Genomic DNA, 24,047 nt, shown 5'->3' on the forward strand with positions numbered 1-24,047 from the left:
AATGTATCTGTACCATCATATTTGATTATCAGTTTGTTGTTCTTTAATGTGTTGTGCAGTGGGATGTATCTGACACTTTCATGTCAAGCATTGCCTCAGGCACTGTCTCCACCCACTGTAATCTGGTGGGCCACACATCAATTTCAGAATGCACATATACAACAGTGCCAGCTGTATGATTCGGGATGGCTATGCCTGCGTGTCGTTATATTTTGCTAAACAAATAATATTGCTATACTGTATCCTAAACTCGGTTTGTCCCCTGCCCTGATATCAACTGTCACATTTATTACTACATTATCTCTCAATGATTACTTCTGATGATAGCTATATTAGTCAAAAATTAGAATTTAATTTTTCCTTTCATCTTTGCATGGTACATCAAAGAACTCCACTGCAATTATATATTTAGCTTGTGAAATTTTGTGGTAACTAGAAAAGCATTAAGTGTGAGGTTGTAATAAATTCCTCTTTTTATTCCATTCCCAACAGCTCATTTAGTATCATTTTGCAACATGAAACCCAGTACTATACATTGTAGATAAGCATTTATAAAATATAAAGACTACCATTTAAGTGCGATAAGGACTTAGAAAAAGGGGAATAATGATGTTATTACATTGCAGAACTGGGTATGTTATTAACAGTCTATAACGGAAGCAAATTCCAAAATTTCTGGAACTTTTGCAGTATTATCCGGTTCGCAGTTATCAACTATGTGTGTTCTAGAACTTACATTTCTTAAGTACTGAGTAATAAACACATGCACTAGAGCACATGTCAACCACTGTTTCTTAACTCTTCCTCTTTTTAACAGTCTTACTTTTTTCATGTTCTTCTTTTTATTGCTTATTTTACTGTAATGCCTTTATACATTATAAGCTTATTACAGACTATTGTATCTCCTTTGATTTTCTCTGTTTCAATTCGTTATTGAAAACTAGTGTATGGTGACATTAGCGACATCTGGTGATGTTACAACACAAACATCTTGTGGCTATTGTATGGCAGATTGTTTTAAACAGTAGTACTACTGACGACATGAGTCATGCATGTGATGTTATTTACATGTATTTGATGATGCTGGTGCTGATTCTACATTTATCATTTGACGATGCCACTGTGGCTGCAGTACATTAGGACTGTGTTTTTATGAAACAGGTATGCATCTTCATATTTAAAGTGCACAAATGTATATTTTGTCAGTACTAATTTTCATAGTAGGCTATGTATTGGTCTTAAGATGTAGACAGTTTGAGTGTGTATTAATGTTTCTCCATTTCTGCTGCACATCTGACGATGGTCATTAAACACCGAAACCCACAATCTGTTAACAAAAAAGCTTGTGACCATAGGTGTAAATTACAGGAAACGTATAAACACATATGTTTGCTGCAAAGAGCAGTAGTTATTTATTTCTGCCGTGTCGGTGTAGAGTACAGGACAGTGTGAGCTGCTCCAGACTGCGCCTCCATGGTGTGGCGCCCCCTCAGCAGCGGCGGCTACACGCTGTGGGCGGCTTTGCGGGCGGCGCCTGACCTGGCGTGGGGCCTGTTTGCAGCTCTGCTCGCAGCGTGTCGGCTGCCTGCACGCGCGTGTTTCGCGTGTCCGGCTCGGGCGTGAGCACCTGCTCAACAATGAAGGACAGACTTGATGATCAAGAAAGAGTCTCACCAGAAAATTTCAGTAGTCATCACAGCAACAGCTGTCTACAGCTGCCGCAAACACTAAGCTTGAATTTTATGTGCATTTTTTATACTCGTATTTAGGAAGTGGTTGACTCATAAATGTTTACTTTGTTTTCATTAGGGAAACTCCGACAACTATGTTTGTAATTATGCAACGCACATGGTAACTGAGCCCTGTGGAAAACAAAATTGTAGGCATGGAAAACAAAACATTCTACCAGTGCAAAAAGGAACATACCTGGATACAGTGTGTAACACACCAACACAATGCCTAACACACAAGAAAGTTTCGCAGCATTAATGTTGTAATTGTGAGAACAGGAGTAAATTTTTATGTAACGCATTTTGACACTATTTCGTAAATATTTACAAAATCATATAATCATGAAATATTCTTATCAGTGAATATGATTATGCAATTTAAATGCAATATCTAAAAAGGAATTATGTGCTAACACGTAGCAAATACGCTAGTCCAGTCAGGGCAGTTTGCTACAGTGAGCTGTCAGAGAATGAATTTGAATTAGGGAAGATTGTCACTGAGCACACATGCTGCAGTGAAGTAGAGTCTCACACATGTGCTGAAGCATAGTGGCTGCCAGTGGCACATCGTAAAGTAGCAAACTGGAAGAAATATGTGTTGTGACCAGGTGTAGTTATGGTGTTAACTAGGAACAGTGCATAAAACATGAATTGGAATTAATATGAAAGAAGATCACTGCGGGCCATAAAGTGTGTATTGCAAAGGGACAAGACAAGCCTGATGCCATGCACTGTGGCGTTAATTATCTTTCGCTGCACCAGCGGCCACATACTGAGTTAAGGCAAGAACAACTTTCATATTTAGAAGTGTGTCCAGGTTAGCCAACGTAGTAGTACCAATCTACATAGACGACTAGTGATAATGTCTTACTTTCCGCTAAATGTTATTCTGTTGAGCTACATGGAAGTGAGGTATCATAGTGATCAGTAGACAGCCCCTCAGTATGACACAAATGTAAACCTAATGCCCTTTCAACATGGGCCCATACTTAGAGAGCGTAACTATTTGAATGGGCCATAATATCCATATTAAAGGTAAATGTGACTGAATGTAGCAGCATATTTAGCCTATTGAGAACCGTGCTAGTCGTACAATTGCAATATCACGACAACGTGAATGCTGCCCTTGTGCTGCCGGCAGACATTCACAATGTCAGAGCGCCTGCCTGGGGGAGCCAATAGTACAATCATGATGGTTAGAGCTGTGCACCGCCTGTCAACTTGAGCTGCTGCTTACCTTTGACTGCCTTCCTGCTCTCTACAGTTAGACCCTCGTCAGCACAGCTGTCGTCAGCGGCGTCGTCTGCTAAGCTGTCAGTCTCGTCGTCATCTTCGAACACTTCGTCTCCATCGTCTGCAACAGCCAGTGGCGTAAAGTACGCTATAAGCAACACGCCAGAGATCAGCAGGACGAGGGCTACCTTCATGGCTGTAGTGTCTTCTAGGTTGAGGGCCTTGCTACAAGTGCCACAACCGAGCACACTGCCCCCTCTTATAGGGCGCGTCGGACACTTATCGCTCATACTGTGACACGTAAGTACAGCTGCTCGAGGCATACTTCGAAATACGCGATTAGCCGGATCGTTGTGCTATCTTAATGGCAGAAATAGCCTGCTGGACATGGTAGTAAAACTTGAAGCTCAAGGTTCTAAAAGACGCTAGCAAAATTGGAAGCACTACAGCTGAAAAATACAGCAGAATCTAGAAAAACAGTTGATGTATCTTAAAGTTTATAGACATGAATTACAAACCTCTTTCCTTTGTAGGAACAACGATATAGAAGAGTAATCAGTCGTTTTCATAACTAATTAAAATAGTACAAAGAATCGATTCATGTATTATTAACATACTTCTTGTTGTTGTTACTTTGCATTATTATGTTCTATATGTAACTGAAATTGTAAAATGTTATTGAGTGCATGCTCTGATTATTTATGTGATAATTCATTATTCCATTTTATCAATACTTAATAGTATTTTTTGTTTTGTTCAGATAATTGTAAGCTATAAGTTTCTATTATGTAATCTATAGAGTCTTACTATTAGCTACGACTTGAGAATGGGTTTGTAAACCCCGGTACTGATGTTTGGTGCCCTATAACTGCATTCCATGTTAAGAACTTTCTTTCACTTTTTTTCTCAGTGCTTCATCCACTGTGACAAATACGATCAACGGTGGTTGCTTCTAACAAGGATTCACATACGTATTAGCAGTAGCCATTCTTTCAGATTTATTTCATTACTATTCACGATTTTCATGTATAGAGTGACTCTAAAAGAATCACATCATTTCGTCCTCCTGACAGGTATAAAAATAAAACTTTCACTCAACCTACCACCATCAACATCAGCATGGGTTGTGACTTTCATGGACACTAATGCATACATTGCGGTGTGAAACAAACAGCCCTTGAGTCTAATCTTGAGAAACTGCTTGTGATGTCTGAAAAACGTGCTGTGTCAATTTATGAAAGCAGATGTCTGCTTGCATATGACTAACACATTGTTACTTCGTTGTACATGGTTGGCAGAATGACATTATGTTCACTTCCCTGCGAGGTCAGCCTGCTGCATTGGCACCTCGGTCATCTAATTCAGGTGGCATGTTGCAATAATAAATCGATGAAGTGCCTATGCTAAATTTCATTTCTTTTGTTGTTACCTCTTGGTGTTGTGTTGTATATATTACATAGTAGCTACCCTTGGTTTCAACTCTCGTGCTTGTAGCACTCGAATTGCATTTAATGGCGAAACACTGCACCTTCCATTAGAATAATACGGTGGGAATATTGCTCGGGGTGTGCTTGGAACAATCTCGTCAAACGCTGCCAGTTTTGTTGGTCTTCCTGATGCTACGGATCTCAGGCTCAATGCATGTGATTTAACCTCTCAAAGCTATAACATTATGTTACCAGATTCAATCCATTGAACGTGTCCCCTTAATATCAATAATAATTTTCATTATCCTCCAGACTCTTCTGGTTGGGTTCATGACAGGAACAATAATGGAAAGTTATTGACTATCATACACTTTATTCTTAACATTTCTTGGTGGTATATTAGTTCTATTTATTTATATTATACACAATGTCTCGGATTCATCTAGTACATGGTTGTACAACATTCCATGAATTTATAATCTCATTTACTAATTTAAAACATAATTTATTTTCTTAACTCAGTGAAACTGCTCTAATAACATACATTTCTTTGAAATTATTGTAGGACCTTTATCAGATATATACTGAAATTACAGAGCCCTTGAATGTATTATTGACGAAAGAAAAACTACTGAGTGATCAGCCGATTGACAGACTGCCTTTCCCGCCTTGAAACAGTCACTGACGTCAGATACAACGTGTTTATTTACCAACTTCGAACACGATTTTATTTTATTCTGTAGAGTGAGCAGTTAGCACTTATCTATGGTATTTGTAACATACACTGTTTTCTCTATAGACAAGTGTTCAATGTAGTGATGGATCACGCCGTACTAAAAGCGTTTGTTGGGACTGACAGATCAGTTCAGTTGGTGGACACAGTGGGCATTAAAGTACTGTTAATTCGATGGGACTGATGACCACAGCAGTTGAGTCCGATAGTGCTCAGAGCCATTTGAAAAATTATTGAACTACGTGAAATAGAATCGTCACATCTTCTGAACAGATGGCCCAGTGGCATGACGGGAATAAGTATGCGAATATGATTTGGTTTAGCGACGAAGCCCACCTTAATTTAGATGGGTTCGTCAATAAGCGAAACTGGGGCATTTAGGGGACTGAAAATCCCCATTTTGTGATCTATAAGTCTCTTAAGCTTCAACGGGCCTGACTGTGTGGTGCGTAATGTCCGGTCACGGAATAATCAATGCGATATTCGTTGAGAGCTTAGTGAATACAGAACGGTAAGAGACGGTTTTGGAATAATGCCACTGCTGTACTGAAAACAGATATTCAGAACGTCACTGACAGCATCGATGTTCCGCCACATCAACAGCTCATACAGATTTTCGCTATTCGTCTGTAGCGTATCATCGCCAACGATGGCAGGCATATCTTTTCAAAATTCAGTCTTGATCGCACCACGTATGCTACAAGAATAGGTAACTAGTTTCGGTCATATCATATGACCATCATCAAACCTGTAATTTAATTTAGGAAGTAATAGAAACCTTACTAGATTGGCAATAAAATATGACAAAATGCTTATAAGGATAAAATACAATATGACTTGTTATACCCATGGCATCCTTCGACGATGGTAGGTGGAGAACTCTTCTCAGCTGCTGTGATGTCAACTGGTGCCAGCAAGTGACGGAGATACGTTTAAATCCGGAGATGCTCCACCTACCTATTCTCCCTCTACCTCACGTCAACCAATCAGTGTAAAATGAGTTCATATAATCGTCAAAACGTAAAAAAAGTACAATAATTACATTAAAATAATTATGTATAAAATATCTCTCAACAGCTATGGAAATAGTTAAATACTGTATGAAATATGCAATATACAATATATAAGTAGTTCCATGGTTATGAAGTGATATTTTACATACTACTATTTTTGTCTTATTATTGTACTTTTTTCTTTTACGTTTTGACGATTATGAGAACCCGTTTTACACTTATTGGTTGACATGAGGTAGAAGGAGAATAGGTAGGAGGAGCATCTTCGTATTTAAGCGTATGCCCTGTCACTTGCTGGCACCAGTTGACATCACAGCAGCTGCAAAGAGTGCTCCATCTACCATTTTCTAAGGATGCCATGGGTATAACAAGTCTTATTGTATTTTATCCTTATAAGCATTTGGTCATATTTTATTGTCAATTTAGTAAGACAGGTCTAATGATGTTCATGTGATATGACCGAACCCGGTCACCTATGTTCTTGCAGCATACGTGGTGCGATCAAGACTGAATATTAAAAAGAAATTTTTTTTTAATTTTTTTATTGCTGTTCCAAAAAAGTCCGAGGCGAGTTTTATATGTTGAATAAATAGTGTCCACATTGTATTTTGAAACAAATTTAGTTTTTGACGTATAGTGCAGTACTTGTTACCCTCTAGAATGGAATACAAACCAGGAAGATCAACAGAAATGACATGTAGATAGGACACTCCACCGACCTAATATTGCCACATGTAACCTGAACTGGACCACAAAGATGCCGATGCAGCACAATGACCTCACAGGAAAGGGAGCATAACGAGATTCTGTTAACCACGCAAAAGAAAGCAACAATGTGTAGGTGGATTTCCAGCAGATAGTCACAGTGAAAACTCCAAACTGAAGCCTGAAGAGATGAGCTGGGATGCTACGGCGCAGTGCAGAGCTCCGATGGTTCCAGAAAAACAGAGCAAAAGCTCTCAGTCTTCTCAAATAACAACGGACATGCCATAAACTTAATGATGGAAATACCCATATTTTCACATTTCAGATCCCAGTATGGATCTAAGAGCCCAAATGCGGGTCCTGTGACACTATCTGCAGCCCACGTAGATAACTTCTACCCACGATGCAACAGCTTGCTTGGTCTGAAAGCCTTGGCCGCTGAGGGCTTCTTCCACCTCGCTTATCCATTCACGGAAGTGAATGTTAGGGTACTTCTGCCATAGGGCCCCTGTACCACTAATTGATGACACATAGTAAGCTGCCAATCTTACATCAGCACAGTATCTGCCTCCTGCCGATCTGTTCCTCCTGGCAGACAATGACGTCGCTGGCTTTCCTCTCGCAAAAAGGCCATAACGGGACACTTCATGACTCTGGCCACTTTATACACAGCTTTTGGGAACACCGTAAATGGCATCATAGAGATCGCCCTATTAACCTACTAGCCATGCAGCTTCCCTCCGGTGGCAGAACGGACAACACCGACCAGACTGCTACTACTGAAGAGTGATGTGGGTCGTTGAGCTCGTGTCTTCCTTGCAACATCAGCCGAAACAACGTGGCGCCATCAGCACATTCAAGCGTGGGTAACATCTAGCTATTCCATGAAGGACGACAGCTGCACAACTGTGAATATTGTCATGAACGTCTCAATAGTGCAGTGGGCCATCCTGGCAAACATATTGGCTGCAGTTCTTGCTATCTATAGGTGCAATACATCTGATTTACATCAAGATTTTAATCGCAGTGGCAATGTTAAGCGTTAAAACCAGTGGAAACAGCAATTATAATGATATCTTCACTCCCAAGGAAACCAACAATGATGTGCAATACCAAATACGTATCGCAATTGTACCGCCTGAATGAGCCAGTGTGCGAAATCCGCCCTACGACCAGGCAACTTTTTGGAACACTGTGGGCCATAGCGCTTCGTAATAGACGCTGTAAAAGCAGCATCCTTCTTGTCTGTCCCATCAAAAAAATATGTCATAAATGTTGTTAGCGTGTGTTCGGCAAGAATTCTGATGTTCTTTTCTTTTTTTGGTCATCAGTCTGCTGACTGGTTTGATGTGGCCCGCCACCAATTCCTCTCCTGTGCTAACCTCTTCATCTCAGAGTAGCACTTGCAACCTACGTCCTCAATTACTTGCTGGATGTATTCTCATCTTTGTCTTGCTCTACAGTTTTTGCTTTCTACAGCTCCCTCTAGAACCATGGAAGTCATTCTCTCATGTCTTAACAGATGTCCTATCATCCTGTCCCTTCTCCTTATCTGTGTTTTCCATTTATTCCTTTCCTCTCCGATTCTGCGCAGAACCTCCTCATTCCTTACCTTATCAGTTCAGTTAATTTTCAATGTTTGTCTGTAGCAACACATCTCAAATGCTTCGATTTTCTTCTATTCCCGTTTTCCCTCAGTCCACGTTTCATTACCATACAATACTGTACCCCAGACGTACATTCTCAGAAATTTCTTTCTCAAATTAAGATTTTCTTTAGTCTTGCTTCGATTATTAGCCGCAAGGTCAGAATTGCCTTTCTCGCCTTTACCTTTCCTAAAGGCAAACTAATCGTCATCTAGCGCATCCTCAATTTTCTTTTCCATCCTTCTTTATATTATTCTTGTCAGCAATTTGTTAAGATGATTATGACGTAATTCTCACCCTTTTTAGCTATTGCCCTCTCCGAAACTGTGTGGATGATATTTTACCGAAAGTCAGACGGTATGACGCCAGAATCATACGTTCTACACACCATCGTAAATAGTCGTTTTGTTGTCACTTCCACAATGATTTTCGGTTTTCTGATGGAATGTTATCCATCCCTCAGCTTTATTTGATCTTAATTACTCCAAAGCTCTGTTAAATTCTGATTCTAGTACTGGATCCCCTGTGTCTTCTAAATCGACTCCTGTTTCTTCTTATGCCACATCAGACAAATCATCCCCCTCATAGAGGCTTTCAATGTATTCTTTCCACCTATTCGCTCTCTCCTGTGATTTTATCAGTGGAATTTCGGTTCCACTCTTAATTTTATCACCCTTGCTTTTAATGTCATCGAAGGTTGTTTTTACTTTCCTGTATGTTGAGTCTGTCCTTCCTACAATCATTTCTTTTTAGATATTCACACATTTTTCCTGCTGCCATTTCGTCTTAGCTTCCCTGCATTTCCTATTTATTTCATTCATCAGGGACTTGTATTTCTCTACTCCTGAGTTCCCAGAACATTTTTGTACTTCCTCCATTCATCGATCAAACGAAGTATTTCTTCTGTTATCCATGGTTTCGTCGTAGTTACCTTCTTTGTACCTATGTTTTCCTTCCCAACTTCTGTGATGGTACTTTTAGAGATGTCCATCCTCTTCAACTGTACCGCCTACTAAGTTATTCCTTATTGCCGTATCTATGCTGTATCTACAGACTTAGAAAACTTCAACCGTATTTCGTCATTACTTAATACTTCCGTATCCCACTTCTTTGCGCATTGATTCTTTCTGACTAACGTCCTAAACTTCAGCCTACTCTTCATCACTACTATATTGTGATCTCAGTCTATATCTGCTCCTTGGTACGCCTTACAATCCAGTGTCTGATTTTGGAATCTCTTTCTGACCATGATGTAATCTAAACTGGTGTAGCACAAAGCAAAAATTTGTCGACTCTTTCTTGTATGATGCTGCCGATAATCTACCTCTTGTCATCCAAATCAGGCTATTCCATGCGATGTAAGTACCTTTCCGGTCTAAATATGTAAGGAAAGTCTGAGTAATGTGTGTAAGCTGCAGCATGCCAATTCTTAGTTTTGCCTTCGTTCAGTCAAATTATTATAAAACTGATGTAGAAAAATTGTATCTCTCACAAAGAACTAAAAACACTGTGACAAAAGTAAAACTGGGAAGTAATTAGAACATCAATTTATGAGGTGTGCTTAATGTTGTCCTAAAACGTTTACTTCACAAAGATAGTTTGCATTGCTGGCTGTGTGGGTTGTGGATAACTGTTTTGCTTTTAAGTTTTATGGTACCTAAGCGAAACGGAATTACCTGGGAATACTAAATGTGTACAAATAGGTGGACATGTTCTTCTAATAATTTCCGGGTATGCAGCCGGATCCCTTCGACATTCTGCCACGATATTTCGGCCCAGAGACGTCCGGCCATCATCAGGTGAGTACACAACTACTGAAGAGCCCAGGTGCAGTCGCGGTATTTATGCCGATTCTCGCGCACGTGTTGACATGCGCGGCATAGCCGATGACGCTGTCTATTCCGCTGTGAATGTATAATTTTAATAACAGGATTCCAATTTTTTCCAGTTGAAAACCGTTGTCACGATTCATAAGATTATCGGCAAGACGTATTTCCACTGATTCCTTGATTACGGAATCCCAAAATCCGGAAACCGGAGCTAAAATTTTTGTTCCGTTGTATTCCATTGAATGTCCCAATGAAATACAGTTCTCTGCTACTGCCGATTTTGACGGTTGCCGCAGACGGGTGTATCTTTCATGTTCTGTACATCGTTCATGGACAGTTCTTGTCGTGTGGCCAATATATGCAGAGCCACGTTCACAGGGAATTTTGTAGACGCCTGCTTTCTTCAGTTGTAAATCGTCTTTAACGGATCCAACCAGGGTCCGGTTCTTTGCTGGTGGACGGAAGATAACCATGATTTTATTCTTCTTCAGTAATCGGCCTATTTTCGACGACACATTCCTGGCGTATGGAAGAAACGCAGTTGATTTAAAGTCGTCATCAGCGTCCTCAGTGCGCTGCTTCTTGTTATGACAGTTGCGCATGGCCTTTCTTATTTGGCGTGAAGTGTAGCCATTCTCTTTAAAAACCTTCTCCAAGTTTTCTAATTCTGCGTGGAGGTTTTCATCGTCCGATATTACATGCGCTCGATGTATTAAGGTACTGAGAACACCGGCTGTTTGTGCTGGGTGGTGGCAGCTTGACGCCTGGAGATACAGATCTGTGTGTGTCGGTTTCCTGTACACAGAATGTCCTAATGACCCATCATTTTTACGGCATACTAGCACGTCTAGAAATGGTAAAGTGTCATCTTTTTCAATCTCCATCGTGAATTTGATGTTCTCATGTAAAGAGTTTAAATGATGAAGGAATTGCTCCAGTTCCTGTCTGCCATGAGGCCATACAACAAAAGTATCACCTACGTACCGCCAGAAGACCGTAAGCTTTAAGACAGCAGACTCAAGTGCTTTCTCCTCAAAGTCCTCCATAAAGAGATTAGCTACCACAGGGGACAAAGGGCTCCAAAGGCGACGCCGTCTGTTTGTTCAAAGAATTCGTCATTGAATAAAAAGTACGTTGAGGAGAGTATATGTTCAAACAAGGCCGTCATTTCTGCACTGAATAAGTTACCAATAAGATGTAACGATTCCATTAAAGGCACTTTGGTAAATAGTGAGACCACATCAAAGCTGACTAATAAATCCGAGCTGCTAAGCTTAACTTCCTTCAAGCGACTGACAAAATCCTCGTAATTACGTATATGGTGGCAACACTTACCCACATACGGCTTTAGTAGTGAGGCCAAATATTTTGCTGTAGAATAGGTGGCAGCACCAATATTACTCACTATTAATCGTAGTGGAGCACCATCCTTGTGTATCTTGGGAAGACCGTAGAGTCTTGGTGGTACTGCATTGTGTGGTCTCAATCTCTTGATAATTTGTTCAGGTAGAGAACAGTCGTTCAAAAGGGTAGCAGTTTTCCTTGATATTCGGCTTTTGGGTCCTTTTCAATTCTGCGGTACGTGGAATCATTTAGCTGACAATATATCTTTTCGTTGTAGGCTTCCCTTGTCAGAAGAACTGTGGCGTTACCCTTATCCGCAGGCAGTACGACTGTGCTAGTATCTTCTCTTAGGGTGCGGAGAGCAGCTCTTTCAGCTGGCGAGATGTTACTCCGTTGTGGAGCACATTTCAACAACGTTCGGCAAGATTCACGTCGAATTTCGTCTGCATTATCCGCAGGGAGACGTCTAATGGCTTCCTCAACGGAACTGATGAAATCCGTTAAAGGCAGTGAAGCAGGAGTAGGGGTGAAGTTTAAACCTTTCGCAAGCATTGACATCGTCGCATCGTCAAACGATTTCTCCGTAAGGTTCACCACGGATCGTCCAGAGATAGCTTCTCGCGGCTTTCGTGTTACGAGTTGGCTAAACTTCGCACTTTGCCTGTTCGTACTGTTCCTGTGAGGCCAGTCTGCCTTGGCCCAAGATACACCGTTAATCCAGTCCCAGCTAAGGGAAGAACATCTTGCTGCAATCTTCAAATGTAAATAATATAAATTCCTGGCAACAGCGTCTAACTCACGACGCGTATAACGGATTCGTTCTCTTAATAAAACCAGACTCGCCTTGCGTTTTATATTGTTGGCGGCCACACTATTAATAAAATGAACAACTCTGGCGAAAGTTGGAATCAAGTTATTGTTTCCACATTTCAGTAAAAAATTTTAGTGAACACAGCAACCTGGCTCTTTTCTCACGTAATTTATCAAGTACGTGGATATCCTGAACCATCTCCTCCCCGTAAAGGTATTTGATGTGACTTCTGAAATTTTCCCGCCGTATTTGTTCTTCTAATACTTTCCGGGTATACAGCCGGATCCCGTCGACATTCTGCCACGATATTTCGGCCCAGAGACGTCCGGCCATCATCAGGTGAGTACACAACTGCTGAAGAGCCCAGGTGCAGTCGCGGTATTTATGCCGATTCTCGCGCACGTGTTGACATGCGCGGCATAGCCGAGTTGTACGTGCTGCCCTCGGTGGTGAAAGTAAAACATCATCTAGTCATTGAGTATCGAATGACGCTGTCTATTCCGCTCAGGGGTGGCTGAAGGGGGTTTGGCTTTACACTTGTGGGAGTAGGTGGGATGGGGGCCATTGCAGGTATTACAGGAAGGAGGAGCAGCGAGGTTGGGGCAGTTCTTAAGAAAATTGGAGGCCTTGCAATGGGGACAGGTGTGGGGGGGGGGGGGGGTGTTGCAGTTGGGGGTCAAGTGGTCATTGTACACCAGGCACCTCTGGCAGCGGCAGGATTGGGGAGGGGATTTTGAGGATTCGACAGGGTGGCGATGGTGGTAAGTAGAGGGCACCACTTCACTACATGCCATATCTGTGTTGCTTTGACGTATTCCAGCCACCCCGCTAGTTTACGACATTCGAGGGTTGGATTCCTTCTCTTCGATGTGGAACTCCCCCAACCATTCCTGTCGAGATGTCGGCCGTCTGCACACCGTCACTGCTGCCCGCCGTCCGGTCCTCGCCGCCGCCCGGTCTCGGCCTCACAGAGCTCCTAGCCGCCGCCGCCGCCGCCGTCGCCACCGCCGCCTCCCGGTACTCGCCACCGCCACCGCCTCCTGGTCGCCTCCTCCCGGTGCTCACCGCCGCTGCCGCCGCCACCTCTGTCACCTCTGCCGCCGCCGCCGCCGCTACCGTCATAGACCCCTCTCGCTCCTCCACCATGTCCCAACCCACCAACTCTATCACTTTCACCTCTCTCTTCGCTGCTCCACCCACCATCACATGGCGCTTATCCTCCACCCACATTCCCGTCCTTCCTTCCCTCCCTGTTCACCCCACTCCTGCGACATTTTCGGCTGTATTTCGGCTTTAACTACCCTCAACTCTCCCTCCCCTGTCACTGTCGCCCCATCGCCATTTGCAGACAGGCTTTAAGCCATCACAGATATCGGCTCGCCACAGTCTCTGTGCCACCCATACCCCCTCCCTCTGAGTAATCCGCTTCTCAGGGCGGTACAGCCCCACGCCATCTCCTCCTGCAATGCATCCCCCAGCCCCCCCCCCCCCCCCTGTGTCGTGACCATGAAACCTTCCAAGCGCACTAATGTTGACCCTTAACCTGCAGTCTCCCCAAAAAAAACCACAGTGACCCACCCAGCCCCATGGACGCGACCCCGACCATCACCCCTGCCATGCCTGCCACCCACACCTTTTTCCTCTCCAATCTTGACCCTCAATTCCTTGATGGTTACACCCTTACCCTGGGCATCCGTAAATACTACACCATTGAACCCATATCCCTTCTTATTCCTCGCAAGGACTCAGTCCTCATTCCCCAATGCTTCCTTCCGCACTGGTCTCCTTTCCGCATCCCATCTATCCAATTTGTCCAAATTGCTACTCTCACGCCCTACCACATCCTGTCCTCTCCCTGTCAGCCTCAACCTCTCTGACATCCGCCAACCTTCACCCCCCTGATCACAAAGCTTAGCCCTGTGGTCACAGATTCTGAGGTGTTGGCAGAACTCAACTCCCGGCCCAACATTGGAATCCGCTTAGCTCGTCGCATCTTTAATGATGGTGGGCCAACTTATCTATTGTGGATTTTCACTGAATCCTCCTCCTCCATTGACCGTCTCCTCACCAAGGGAGCCCTCATACACAATTGCCATCATAAGGTGGACCCCTCCCGTTCCCCAGTACAACACTACCGCTGCCAATGCTGCCTCACATACAGTGATTATGCTATCTCCTGTACAAACCCATCCTCCAGTACACCTCTTCCAGTATATCGATGACACCGCATTCCTCGACCTCGCTCCTACCCTCCAAAGGTCCCAACGCCTTCTCCAGAATCACCTTGACCATTTGTTGCAAGCTGTAACCGGTTCCAACTGAAAATCAATCCTTCCAAGACCCAGGCAATCATCGAAGGTCGTACCACTAGCTCATTCCAGCTCCAGGATTTCTCCCTTACCGTCTGCACCCTTCCTGTCCTCCTCTCCCCCACCCTCACCTAGCTTGGCCTCACCGTCACCTCACCTGGATGCCTCATCTCTGTTGCATCCAATCCAAAGCCCACAGCTGCCTCCGACTCCTCAAACTCCTCTCTAGCTGGACATGGCGGTTTCACACCTATACCAATCCTCCACACCTACAAATGCTTAAACCGTCCCATCCTCTGTTATGCCAGTCCTGCATGGATATCTGCCCCCCCCCCCAAATTCCGTAAGTCCCTCCACATCCTTGAGCGACATGTACCCCACCTCGCCTAATGTATACGCCTCCCATCCTCCGTGCGGATCCTCTATGACCTCATTCCTTTCCCCCATCTGCTCCTGTTCCTTGAACATCTCCTCATACTCCACAACTCCCGCTGCATCATCCCCTTCACCCCCTGGTTGCTCCTCTCCTGCGCTTTTAAATTTCCCTCCTCTGCCGTCCCTGCTCCCTGTCGCATCTGCCCAGCACCTCCCCCTCCACCCCCCCCCCCCCCCGCCAGTCTCATGTGTTCTCGTCATACATCGACTCATTTCCCTCCCTTCCCCCCTTGTTTTTCCTCTCCTACCAACCCCATTTTATTTTACCATCATCTGTCCAGGTTCCTCCCACCACCCCCCACCCACCTGCTCTCGGATATAGTATGTCTATTTGCCAACTTTTCAGTGCAGAAACCATACAGTGCTGTGATTGCATTGTCACACTGTTCTGATTCAGCAGTATCCCAATTATGTCTCTTCTACAGTGCTATGTATATTCAAACTGGTTTCTTGTGACTGTTTATGAGGCCAGTGTTAACTGTTGTGCCTTCCAAGTGGTCTGACGGTTATTTGTGGGAGCCATGTACTATTTAAAGTGTTCTTATGTGAAGACAGTCGATGTTCTAATCACCAGTAACTCTGGCGTTTATTCTTAATCGGTTCTTAACTGCCTAATGCTTCCAAGAATTATTATTATGTGATTAAGTTATAATCCGCTGTCCACTCTGATTCTGGTTACATAAAAAAAGCGGAATAGTTGTTCCATTAATTTTCACTTTGTTCTGTGGCAGTTTAAGGATAGAATTATATCAGTCAGATGAAGTGCGACAGTTACCAGTGTTTAGAATTATTTTTAAAAAATTTCCTTACCACCACCCCTTTATTATTAGGAAATTTTATTGCTTGACACTGGTGGTTGATAAAGGTTGGAGGGTCAGGAGGGACTATGCTCTCTGAAGAGTGCCTTAGCCGAATGACACCATAGATGATATGTGACATATACAGGGTGGTCCATTGATAGTGACTGGGCCAAATATCTCACGAAATAAGCATCAAACGAAAAAAACTACATAGAACGATAGTCGTCTAGCTTGAAGGGGGAAACCTGATGGCACTATGGTTGGCCCGCTAGATGGCGCTGCAAAGGTCAAACGAATATCAACTGCGTTTTTTAAAATAGGAACCCCATTTTTATTTCATATTAGTGTAGTACGTAAAAAAATATGAATGTTTTAGTTGGAACACTTTTTTCGCTTTGTGATAAATGACGCTGTAATAGTCACAGATATATAAGTACATGGTATCACGTAACACTCTGCCAGTGCGGACGGTATTTGCTTCGTCATACATTACCCGTGTTAAAATGGGCCGTTTACCAGTTGCGGGAATGGTCGATATGGTGTTGGTGTATGGCTATTGGGATCAAAATGTACAAACGGCGTGTGCTATGTATGCGCCGGCCGTGGTGGTCTCGCGGTTCTAGGCGCTCAGTCCGGAGCCGCGCGACTGCTACGGTCGCAGGTTCGAATCCTGCCTCGGGCATGGATGTGTGTGATGTCCTTCGGTTAGTTAGGTTTAAGTAGATCTATGTTCTAGGGGACTGATGACCACAGATGTTAAGTCCCATAGTCCTCAGAGCCATTTGAACCATTTTTATGTATGCTGGTCGGTACCCTGGAGACGTGATCCATATGTCCGGACCCTTCGCCGGATAGTTACGTCATTTAATGACGCAGGAGGCGTTCAGCCACATGTGTAACGTCAACCACAACCTGCAACAAATGATGATGGCCAAGTAGGTGTTTTAGCTGCTGTCGTGCCTAATCCGCACATCAGTAGCAGAAAAACTGCGCGAGAGTCGGGAATATCAAAAAAGTAGGTGTTGAGAATGCTACATAAACGTCGATTGCACCCTGTCTGCTCCATACAGTAACAAACATAAGACTGTGCAGATTTGCTAACAAACTTTTTCAGCGCTAACCACACTCCCCAGTGTGCACAGGTGCTGCGCGCTATGCAACACCTATCAAAAAATCATTTCCACAACCAAAAGCAATGCATTCACGTCTCAGTAATAGGTGGTACACCTGTAGTATATCCTGCCAATATCCGCAACTACACTCCTGGAAATGGAAAAAAGAACATATTGACACCGGTGCGTCAGACCCACCATACTTGCTCCGGACACTGCGAGAGGGCTGTACAAGCAATGATTACACGCACGGCACAGCGGACACACCAGGAACCGCGGTGTTGGCCGTCGAATGGCGCTAGCTGCGCAGCATTTGTGCACCGCCGCCGTCAGTGTCAGCCAGTTTGCCGTGGCATACGGAGTTCCATCGCAGTCTTTAACACTGGTAGCATGCCGTGACAGCGTGGACGTGAACCGTATGTGCAGTTGACGGACTTTGAGCGAAGGCGTATAATGGGCATGAGGGAGGCCGGGTGGACGTACCGCCGAATAGCTCAACACGTGGGGCGTGAGGTCTCCACAGTACATCGATGTTGTCGCCAGTGGTCGGCGGAAGGTGCACGTGCCCGTCGACCTGGGACCGGACAGCAGCGACGCATGGATGCACGCCAAGACCGTAGGATCCTACGCAGTGCCGTAGGGGACCGCACCGCCACTTCCCAGCAAATTAGGGACACTGTTGCTCCTGGGGTATCGGCGAGGACCATTCGCAACCGTCTCCATGAAGCTGGGCTACGGTCCCGCACACCGTTAGGCCGTCTTCCGCTCACGCCCCAACATCGTGCAGCACGCCTCCAGTGGTGTCGCGACAGGCGTGAATGGAGGGACGAATGGAGACGTGTCGTCTTCAGCGATGAGAGTCGCTTATGCCTTGGTGCCAATGATGGTCGTATGCGTGTTTGGCGCCGTGCAGGTGAGCGCCACAATCAGGACTGCATACGACCGAAGCACACAGGGCCAACACCCGGCATCATGGTGTGGGGAGCGATCTCCTACACTGGCCGTACACCTCTGGTGATCGTCGAGGGGACACTGAATAGTGCACGGTACATCCAAACCGTCATCGAACCCATCGTTCTACCATTCCTAGACCGGCAAGGGAACTTGCTGTTCCAACAGGACAATGCACGTCCGCATGTATCCCGTGCCACCCAACGTGCTCTAGAAGGTGTAAGTCAAATACCCTGGCCAGCAAGATCTCCGCATCTGTCCCCCATTGAGCATGTTTGGGACTGGATGAAGCGTCGTCTCACGCGGTCTGCACGTCCAGCACAAACGCTGGTCCAACTGAGGCGCCAGGTGGAAATGGCATGGCAAGCCGTTCCACAGGACTACATCCAGCATCTCTACGATCGTCTCCATGGGAGAATAGCAGCCTGCATTGCTGCGAAAGGTGGATATACACTGTACTAGTGCCGACATTGTGCATGCTCTGTTGCCTGTGTCTATGTGCCTGTGGTTCTGTCAGTGTGATCATGTGATGTATCTGACCCCAGGAATGTGCCAATGAAGTTTCCCCTTCCTGGGACAATGAATTCACGGTGTTCTTATTTCAATTTCCGGGAGTGTATGTTGAGTATACCATTTGCAAATACAGGTCGAAAACATCAATCTGACGTCTCTTTCTCCTTGGTGACACAGAATCATTGAAACCGTTGTTCTGCAGTTCTCCCACCAAGACGGTTTACATGGCATGCCGTGTGCCTACCCTCTTGACAGCAGCGCCGCTGATCAATGACGCCTAGCACCACACACTTAGCTGTTACAGACATGTGTTCCTAAGTGAAATAAGCTCGTCATGACCCACTCTAGCAGCACTCCCTTTTTGCAAAACTGGATATGCTTTGACCAGTGCGTAATGCTGTTACATTCTGGTAAATAAAGAAAATCTTTAGATTGTATCTTTAGTTGGATTGAGTCTTTCCACTTAACAGCCCTGTGCCCTGTTATTAGCTATCAATGGTAACAGAACATGGTTGTGATTTCACGGTTAAGGACAATATTGCACACTGGTGATAGTATTTGTACACTATTTGTGTTATTCTTCTTTTAAATTCGTGTGTATACCGTCCTGTTGTGTTTGAACTTTGTCAGAGCCTGTGTGCTACCTTGACTGCACTTGTAAACATTTTCGCCGAGTCAATGGGCGAGATAAAACAAGCTTCCGAATTCTGTGTAAGTTTACTATGTGATCTTGAGCGTGCTGTAACAGGTTTGAAACTTGCTTCCCACCTCGAAGACAGACCTGCCGAGTGTAAGCCCTTCTGGGCCTCCTAGCTAATAGAATTCGAGGCATATATCGTGTCAGACAAGATCCGTCAGTGCTGTCCAAAGGAAAATGTTTGCAGGGCGAGGTTGTGACCTGAAAACAGCAAATGTTAGTCCTACGTTTGCGGAACAAGGAGCTGGGTGTTGGAGCTAATATTAGTGAGGGCAGATATGAAAAAAAATTGCAGCCTGTTTTGAGAGTAGCTGAATCATCAGATGTCTTCTCTTGAAAGAGTGTCACGTTTCTCAGTAGACAGCACCGATCACTTAACTGAGTTGTTGTGGCTGTTTGTTGGGTTACATCACCAGCCAAATGTGTTACAGGATAATCATGGAGTAGTCCCACAACAGGTTTATCCACTGACCGTAGGCCGCTTACAGAAGATAATTGCGGGAGCATTGGAAGGTGCAGATACGATATAAGATTTCTGAAAGCTGGTATTAAATAAATGCGAGGGTGCTTGTAAGAGGAAAGATTTGCTAGACCAACATGTATACTGAGTACAAGGAAAGGATAATCAATTGTCTCATTACGTTAATGAAACTCATCTTTGCATTTTAGCATTGTGTGTTGCGATCTCTGAAGAACTGGTGATGGCATTATTTTGGAGGGTTTGGGAGCATGGGACCAGTCCAGAAAATTGTTTGATGAAAAACCTGTGAGCAATATCGATATAGACAAACTTTTGGCTGGAATTTGTGAATCTTCTTTATAGTGACCATGAATGGGGGTACTAAATCTGATCGATAACCTCGGCATTGTAAATAACATGTGTGAAGTCAGAACTGGTCAGTCACATCCTGTTACTAGGGTAGGTGGACGAACGGCTGACGCCAGAAGCAAGGGGCATATCCTGCAATATGCAGAATGCTTCCACTCGTGCAGCAAGTTGGGCGACTGCCTTGTGTGCATGCATTTTTAGGAACTGAACATGTATGTGCTCTTCTGGAGTAAAGTCCCCTCCTGAACTACACCTGGCATACACAGTATAAACAATTGACCTTGTTCCCAGAGGTAAGTGTGATGAGTTGGGTCAGTCATGTGGTTGAAGGAAAAGCACTCAAAGTCGTTGGTCAGGCTTGAATCAGACTGAGATTCCAGAATTTCTAGTGGCCACTTGTGTGCTTCGTTGTTAAAAATTTGGTTCTGAATTTCATCTGGGTTCTGAATTTTTGCTATATACACAGTGTTTGGTTGCTTATGTGTGTCGTCGTCGTATATTAAATTTAGGTCAGAGGAGAGTATTAAGTTTTGTGCCCACAGCATTGGCACGAAGGTATATAGAGCGAGTGAAGGGCAGGCAAGGGTTGATGTCACTTAACCAAAAGTCAATCAGCGAGTGGTGGGCTCATTTCCGGATGTGATGATTAAGTGAATGGGAGTAACTACTAAAGCTGAATACCGGAACCAGCTCATCTGAATGCATCAGGCTCCCTACTGGTTGCCAACTCCTCAAATGCAATATTTGTATAAAATAATAAAATATTTATTTGCTGATGGTGTCATCTATCCTTCGCCTACCTTACACAGACTCTATATTTCTGGTTGCTAAGCCTCATGGTATAGGGTTTAGACTCATAGCTTATTACCAGGCGATAAATCATAATGTTGTGGAGTCTATCACACCTACGGAATAATGCAACTGGTTTACGCGATTTCCGGATGCCAAGCTTGTTGCAGTTCAGGATTTACACTAGACCTACTATAAGACACTTTTACCAGGAAGGTCTAAGCCTTTAACGACGTTGTGTACCACCTACAACCTTTCTGACTTTAGCGTGTCATCTTTGGACTGCCCAGAGGAGCAGCAGTCTAATGCCGTCTATTGGATTCTGTCTGGATTCATGTCTGTTTACAGCGCCAGTCATGCGGAGCATGTAGACCACATCCGCCCGCCAGGTGTTCTGCCACCTCAAGGAAGCGGGTATGACGGTTAAATCCAACAAAGTAACCTTCACCTGGGACTAAATATGAAATCTGGGACCCCTCGACAACGGCTTGAACGAGTTCATTCATTCCAGTCCCAAAAGACGGCTACCGTCTGTTTTGTTGGAACAGTGAATTTCCTTCTGAATTTCATGCTGAATTTCACGCAGATAGCAGCTCTACTATGAGTAGAACATTTGTATGTGTTGAACCTCAATAAGTTGCCTCTGAAGCACTAAAATGAGTCCAAGCAATCCACTAGTATCAGGGATCCGTGATTTGATTGCCCGTTTATCGGTCAAACTAACACTTCCGATGTTTGGGGTGCAGTTGTCCTATTACTAAAGCATGGTGGAGACGGAAGGCCACTTGTGTTCACATCACTGACGTTGTCACAAGTTGAAACCAGATACTCAGCGTACAAATAATATAACTGGTGGTTTTGTTCACACTAGAGAAATATGACTTTAATTTGGAACATCGTTGATGTCGACTAGAAATCGATAGACAGGCGCAGAGCTGGATGTTCGTTAAGACAAGATACACAGGCCAAATAACTCAGTGGGCGGTAATGAATTATAAGTTCTAGTTGGATATTTGCCATATTAAAGTGTGGCAAAACCAAAATGCCAAAGCGTTGAACCAAATGTTTCAAGTTGGTGATGTGAGTGAGGTATCACAGGTTAACACGCAGCAACACAGGAGTCCCAACATTCCCTGCAGAAGGATTTCTTGCGTTTTTGTTTCAAGTCGGTTGAGAGATCCAAGTTATGTGTACTCTGGAGATCAGTCTTCGTGTGGAGGACACCTGTGGTTTCATCTGGACTGGGACATTCAGAAACTGGTCGCTGAGTACGAGTTTCAACGAATCGATAAATCATGTATTGATTACCTGGGCTCCTTGCCCCATTCCCAAAGCGGAAACCTTTTTGCCTTCGTCATAATCGACACGTTCACTAACTTTGTCCCGTTGATCCCTGTGGCTATTAATATTCAGCATCTTGAGAAAATTTTCGTTCGTTTTGAACACTGAAAACTTTGGTTAGTATCAGCCTTCACATCTAAAGAGTTCAAGTAGTTGTGTTTAGACAAGGAATAATACGTATTACCAAGACTTCTTAGTATCTAAGGCCATATTCTACTGAAAAAATAAGCCATAACATGAAATCATCCCCCCCTGCTTACCATACAAGACCCCAGAGGTGATGGAACATGTTGCCAAATTGTCTGTGTTTTGCCTTCCATACCGCCCACAAGACCACAATTGCCAATCTAAACATTCTCATTAAAATCTTCAGGGACCATTTTATGGCAGCTCCTGGAATGGACTGATCTGGAAGAGATTAAATAAAATGGGAGATTCTCAGGAGAAAGCCTGGCAGGACAATGGGAAGCAAATCGCTTCAGTTAAAGTAGGGGATGAAGTGTTTCTCAAAAATCTTTGAGGACAATGCCGATACATTCAAGGCATCAGCAGGATTTGTTGCCCAAGTTACCTTACATGGTAAGTGAGAGGCTCACACCGCTGTAACTTTCGTCCCGAGGGAATGCAAAAAATGGGCAATGGACAGAGAGAAACATCTTTATGTGGGAGTTAGAGCTGTTGTGCTGGCTGTGTGTTGACTCTTCCATTTGGCTTCCCTTTGTTGTAGTGTGACTGGCTGTGCAAACTTTTAATGGAGCGGGCTACAATGGTCATGAGATCGGCTGGTTTACGGCAAAGTTTGACAGAGAGTTGTTGGAACGACTGGAATAGCGCAGTACACCAGTGTGCCAATAATGGTGAGGCTATTACAGTCAGGGTTTGCAGTCAGCACTGGATTACTGCAGCGTCGCCTTTGGCTTTGCACAATGCAGAGGTGCAGCACAGTTGAATGGAACTGCATGGCACAAGAAACACTTGTTGAGTGGTGTTGCCCGTGCCTGCAGTGGAAGTCGTTGCTTTCTGTGGGGGTTTTATGCCTGGCTGACGCCATGTTGTATCATGTGACATTGTGCACCCTCCTCACTGCTGCCAACTCCACCATTTCTTGCGGATGAGCTGTTTGCTGCCAGACGATCTGTCCCCTGAGCCAATGATTACTTCTGATGATAGCTATATTAGTCAAAAATTTGAATTTAATTTTTCCTTTCATCTTTGCATGGTACATCAAAGAACTCCACTGCAATTATATATTTAGCTTTGGAAATTATGTGGTAACTAGAAAAGCAGTAAGTGTGAGATTGTAATAATTTCGTCTTTTTATTCCTTTCCCAACAGCTCATTTAGTATCATTTTGCAACATGAAACAAAGTACTATAAATTGTAGATAAGCATTTATAAAACATAAAACTGCCATTTAAGTGCGATAAGGACTTAGAAAAAGGGGAATAATGGTGTTATTAAATTGCAGACTTGAGTATATTATTAACAGTCTATAACTGAAGCAAATTCCAAAAATTCTGGAACTTTTGCAGTATTATCCGCTTCGCAGTTATCAACTATATGTGTTCTAGAACTTACATTTCCTAAGTACTGAGTAATAAACACACGCACTAGAGCACATGTCAACCACTGTTTCTTAACTCTTCCTCTTTTTAACTATCTTACTTTTGTCATGTTCTTCTTTTGATTGCTTATTTTACTGTAATGCCTTTTATACGTTATAAACTTATTACAGATTAGTGTACCTTCTTTGATTTTCTTTGTTTCAATTCGTTATTGAAAACTAGTGTATGGCGACAT

The 24,047-nt window shown here is 43.9% G+C and overlaps 2 protein-coding genes across 4 annotated transcripts in view; both read right to left on the reverse strand.

The window, feature by feature from the left end:
- The window catches only part of LOC126282243 (trigger factor-like), a 141,659-nt gene that overhangs the window by 114,250 nt on the left and 3,362 nt on the right, over positions 1-24,047 (reverse strand). The window lies entirely within an intron of this gene.
- LOC126282255 (uncharacterized) lies at positions 1,389-3,191 on the reverse strand. The gene is made up of 2 exons (XM_049981853.1): positions 2,968-3,191; positions 1,389-1,627 (listed from the first exon to the last, which is right to left on the reverse strand). The coding sequence occupies exons 1-2, from the start codon at positions 3,155-3,157 to the stop codon at positions 1,503-1,505; spliced, it is 315 nt and encodes a 104-aa protein (XP_049837810.1). The 5' UTR covers positions 3,158-3,191; the 3' UTR covers positions 1,389-1,502.

Source organism: Schistocerca gregaria, chromosome 7, assembly GCF_023897955.1.
Source record: "Schistocerca gregaria isolate iqSchGreg1 chromosome 7, iqSchGreg1.2, whole genome shotgun sequence".
NCBI lineage: Eukaryota > Metazoa > Arthropoda > Insecta > Orthoptera > Acrididae > Schistocerca > Schistocerca gregaria.

Bases quoted from the DNA above. Each gene is read 5' to 3' on its own strand.
- LOC126282255 (XM_049981853.1), bottom strand. From the start codon at position 3,157: ATGAAGGTAGCCCTCGTCCTGCTGATCTCTGGCGTGTTGCTTATAGCG. The intron at 1,628-2,967 runs GTAAGCAGCAGC...ATTGTTGAGCAG, and splicing joins GAGCAGGAAGGCAGTCAAAG to GTGCTCACGCCCGAGCCGGA.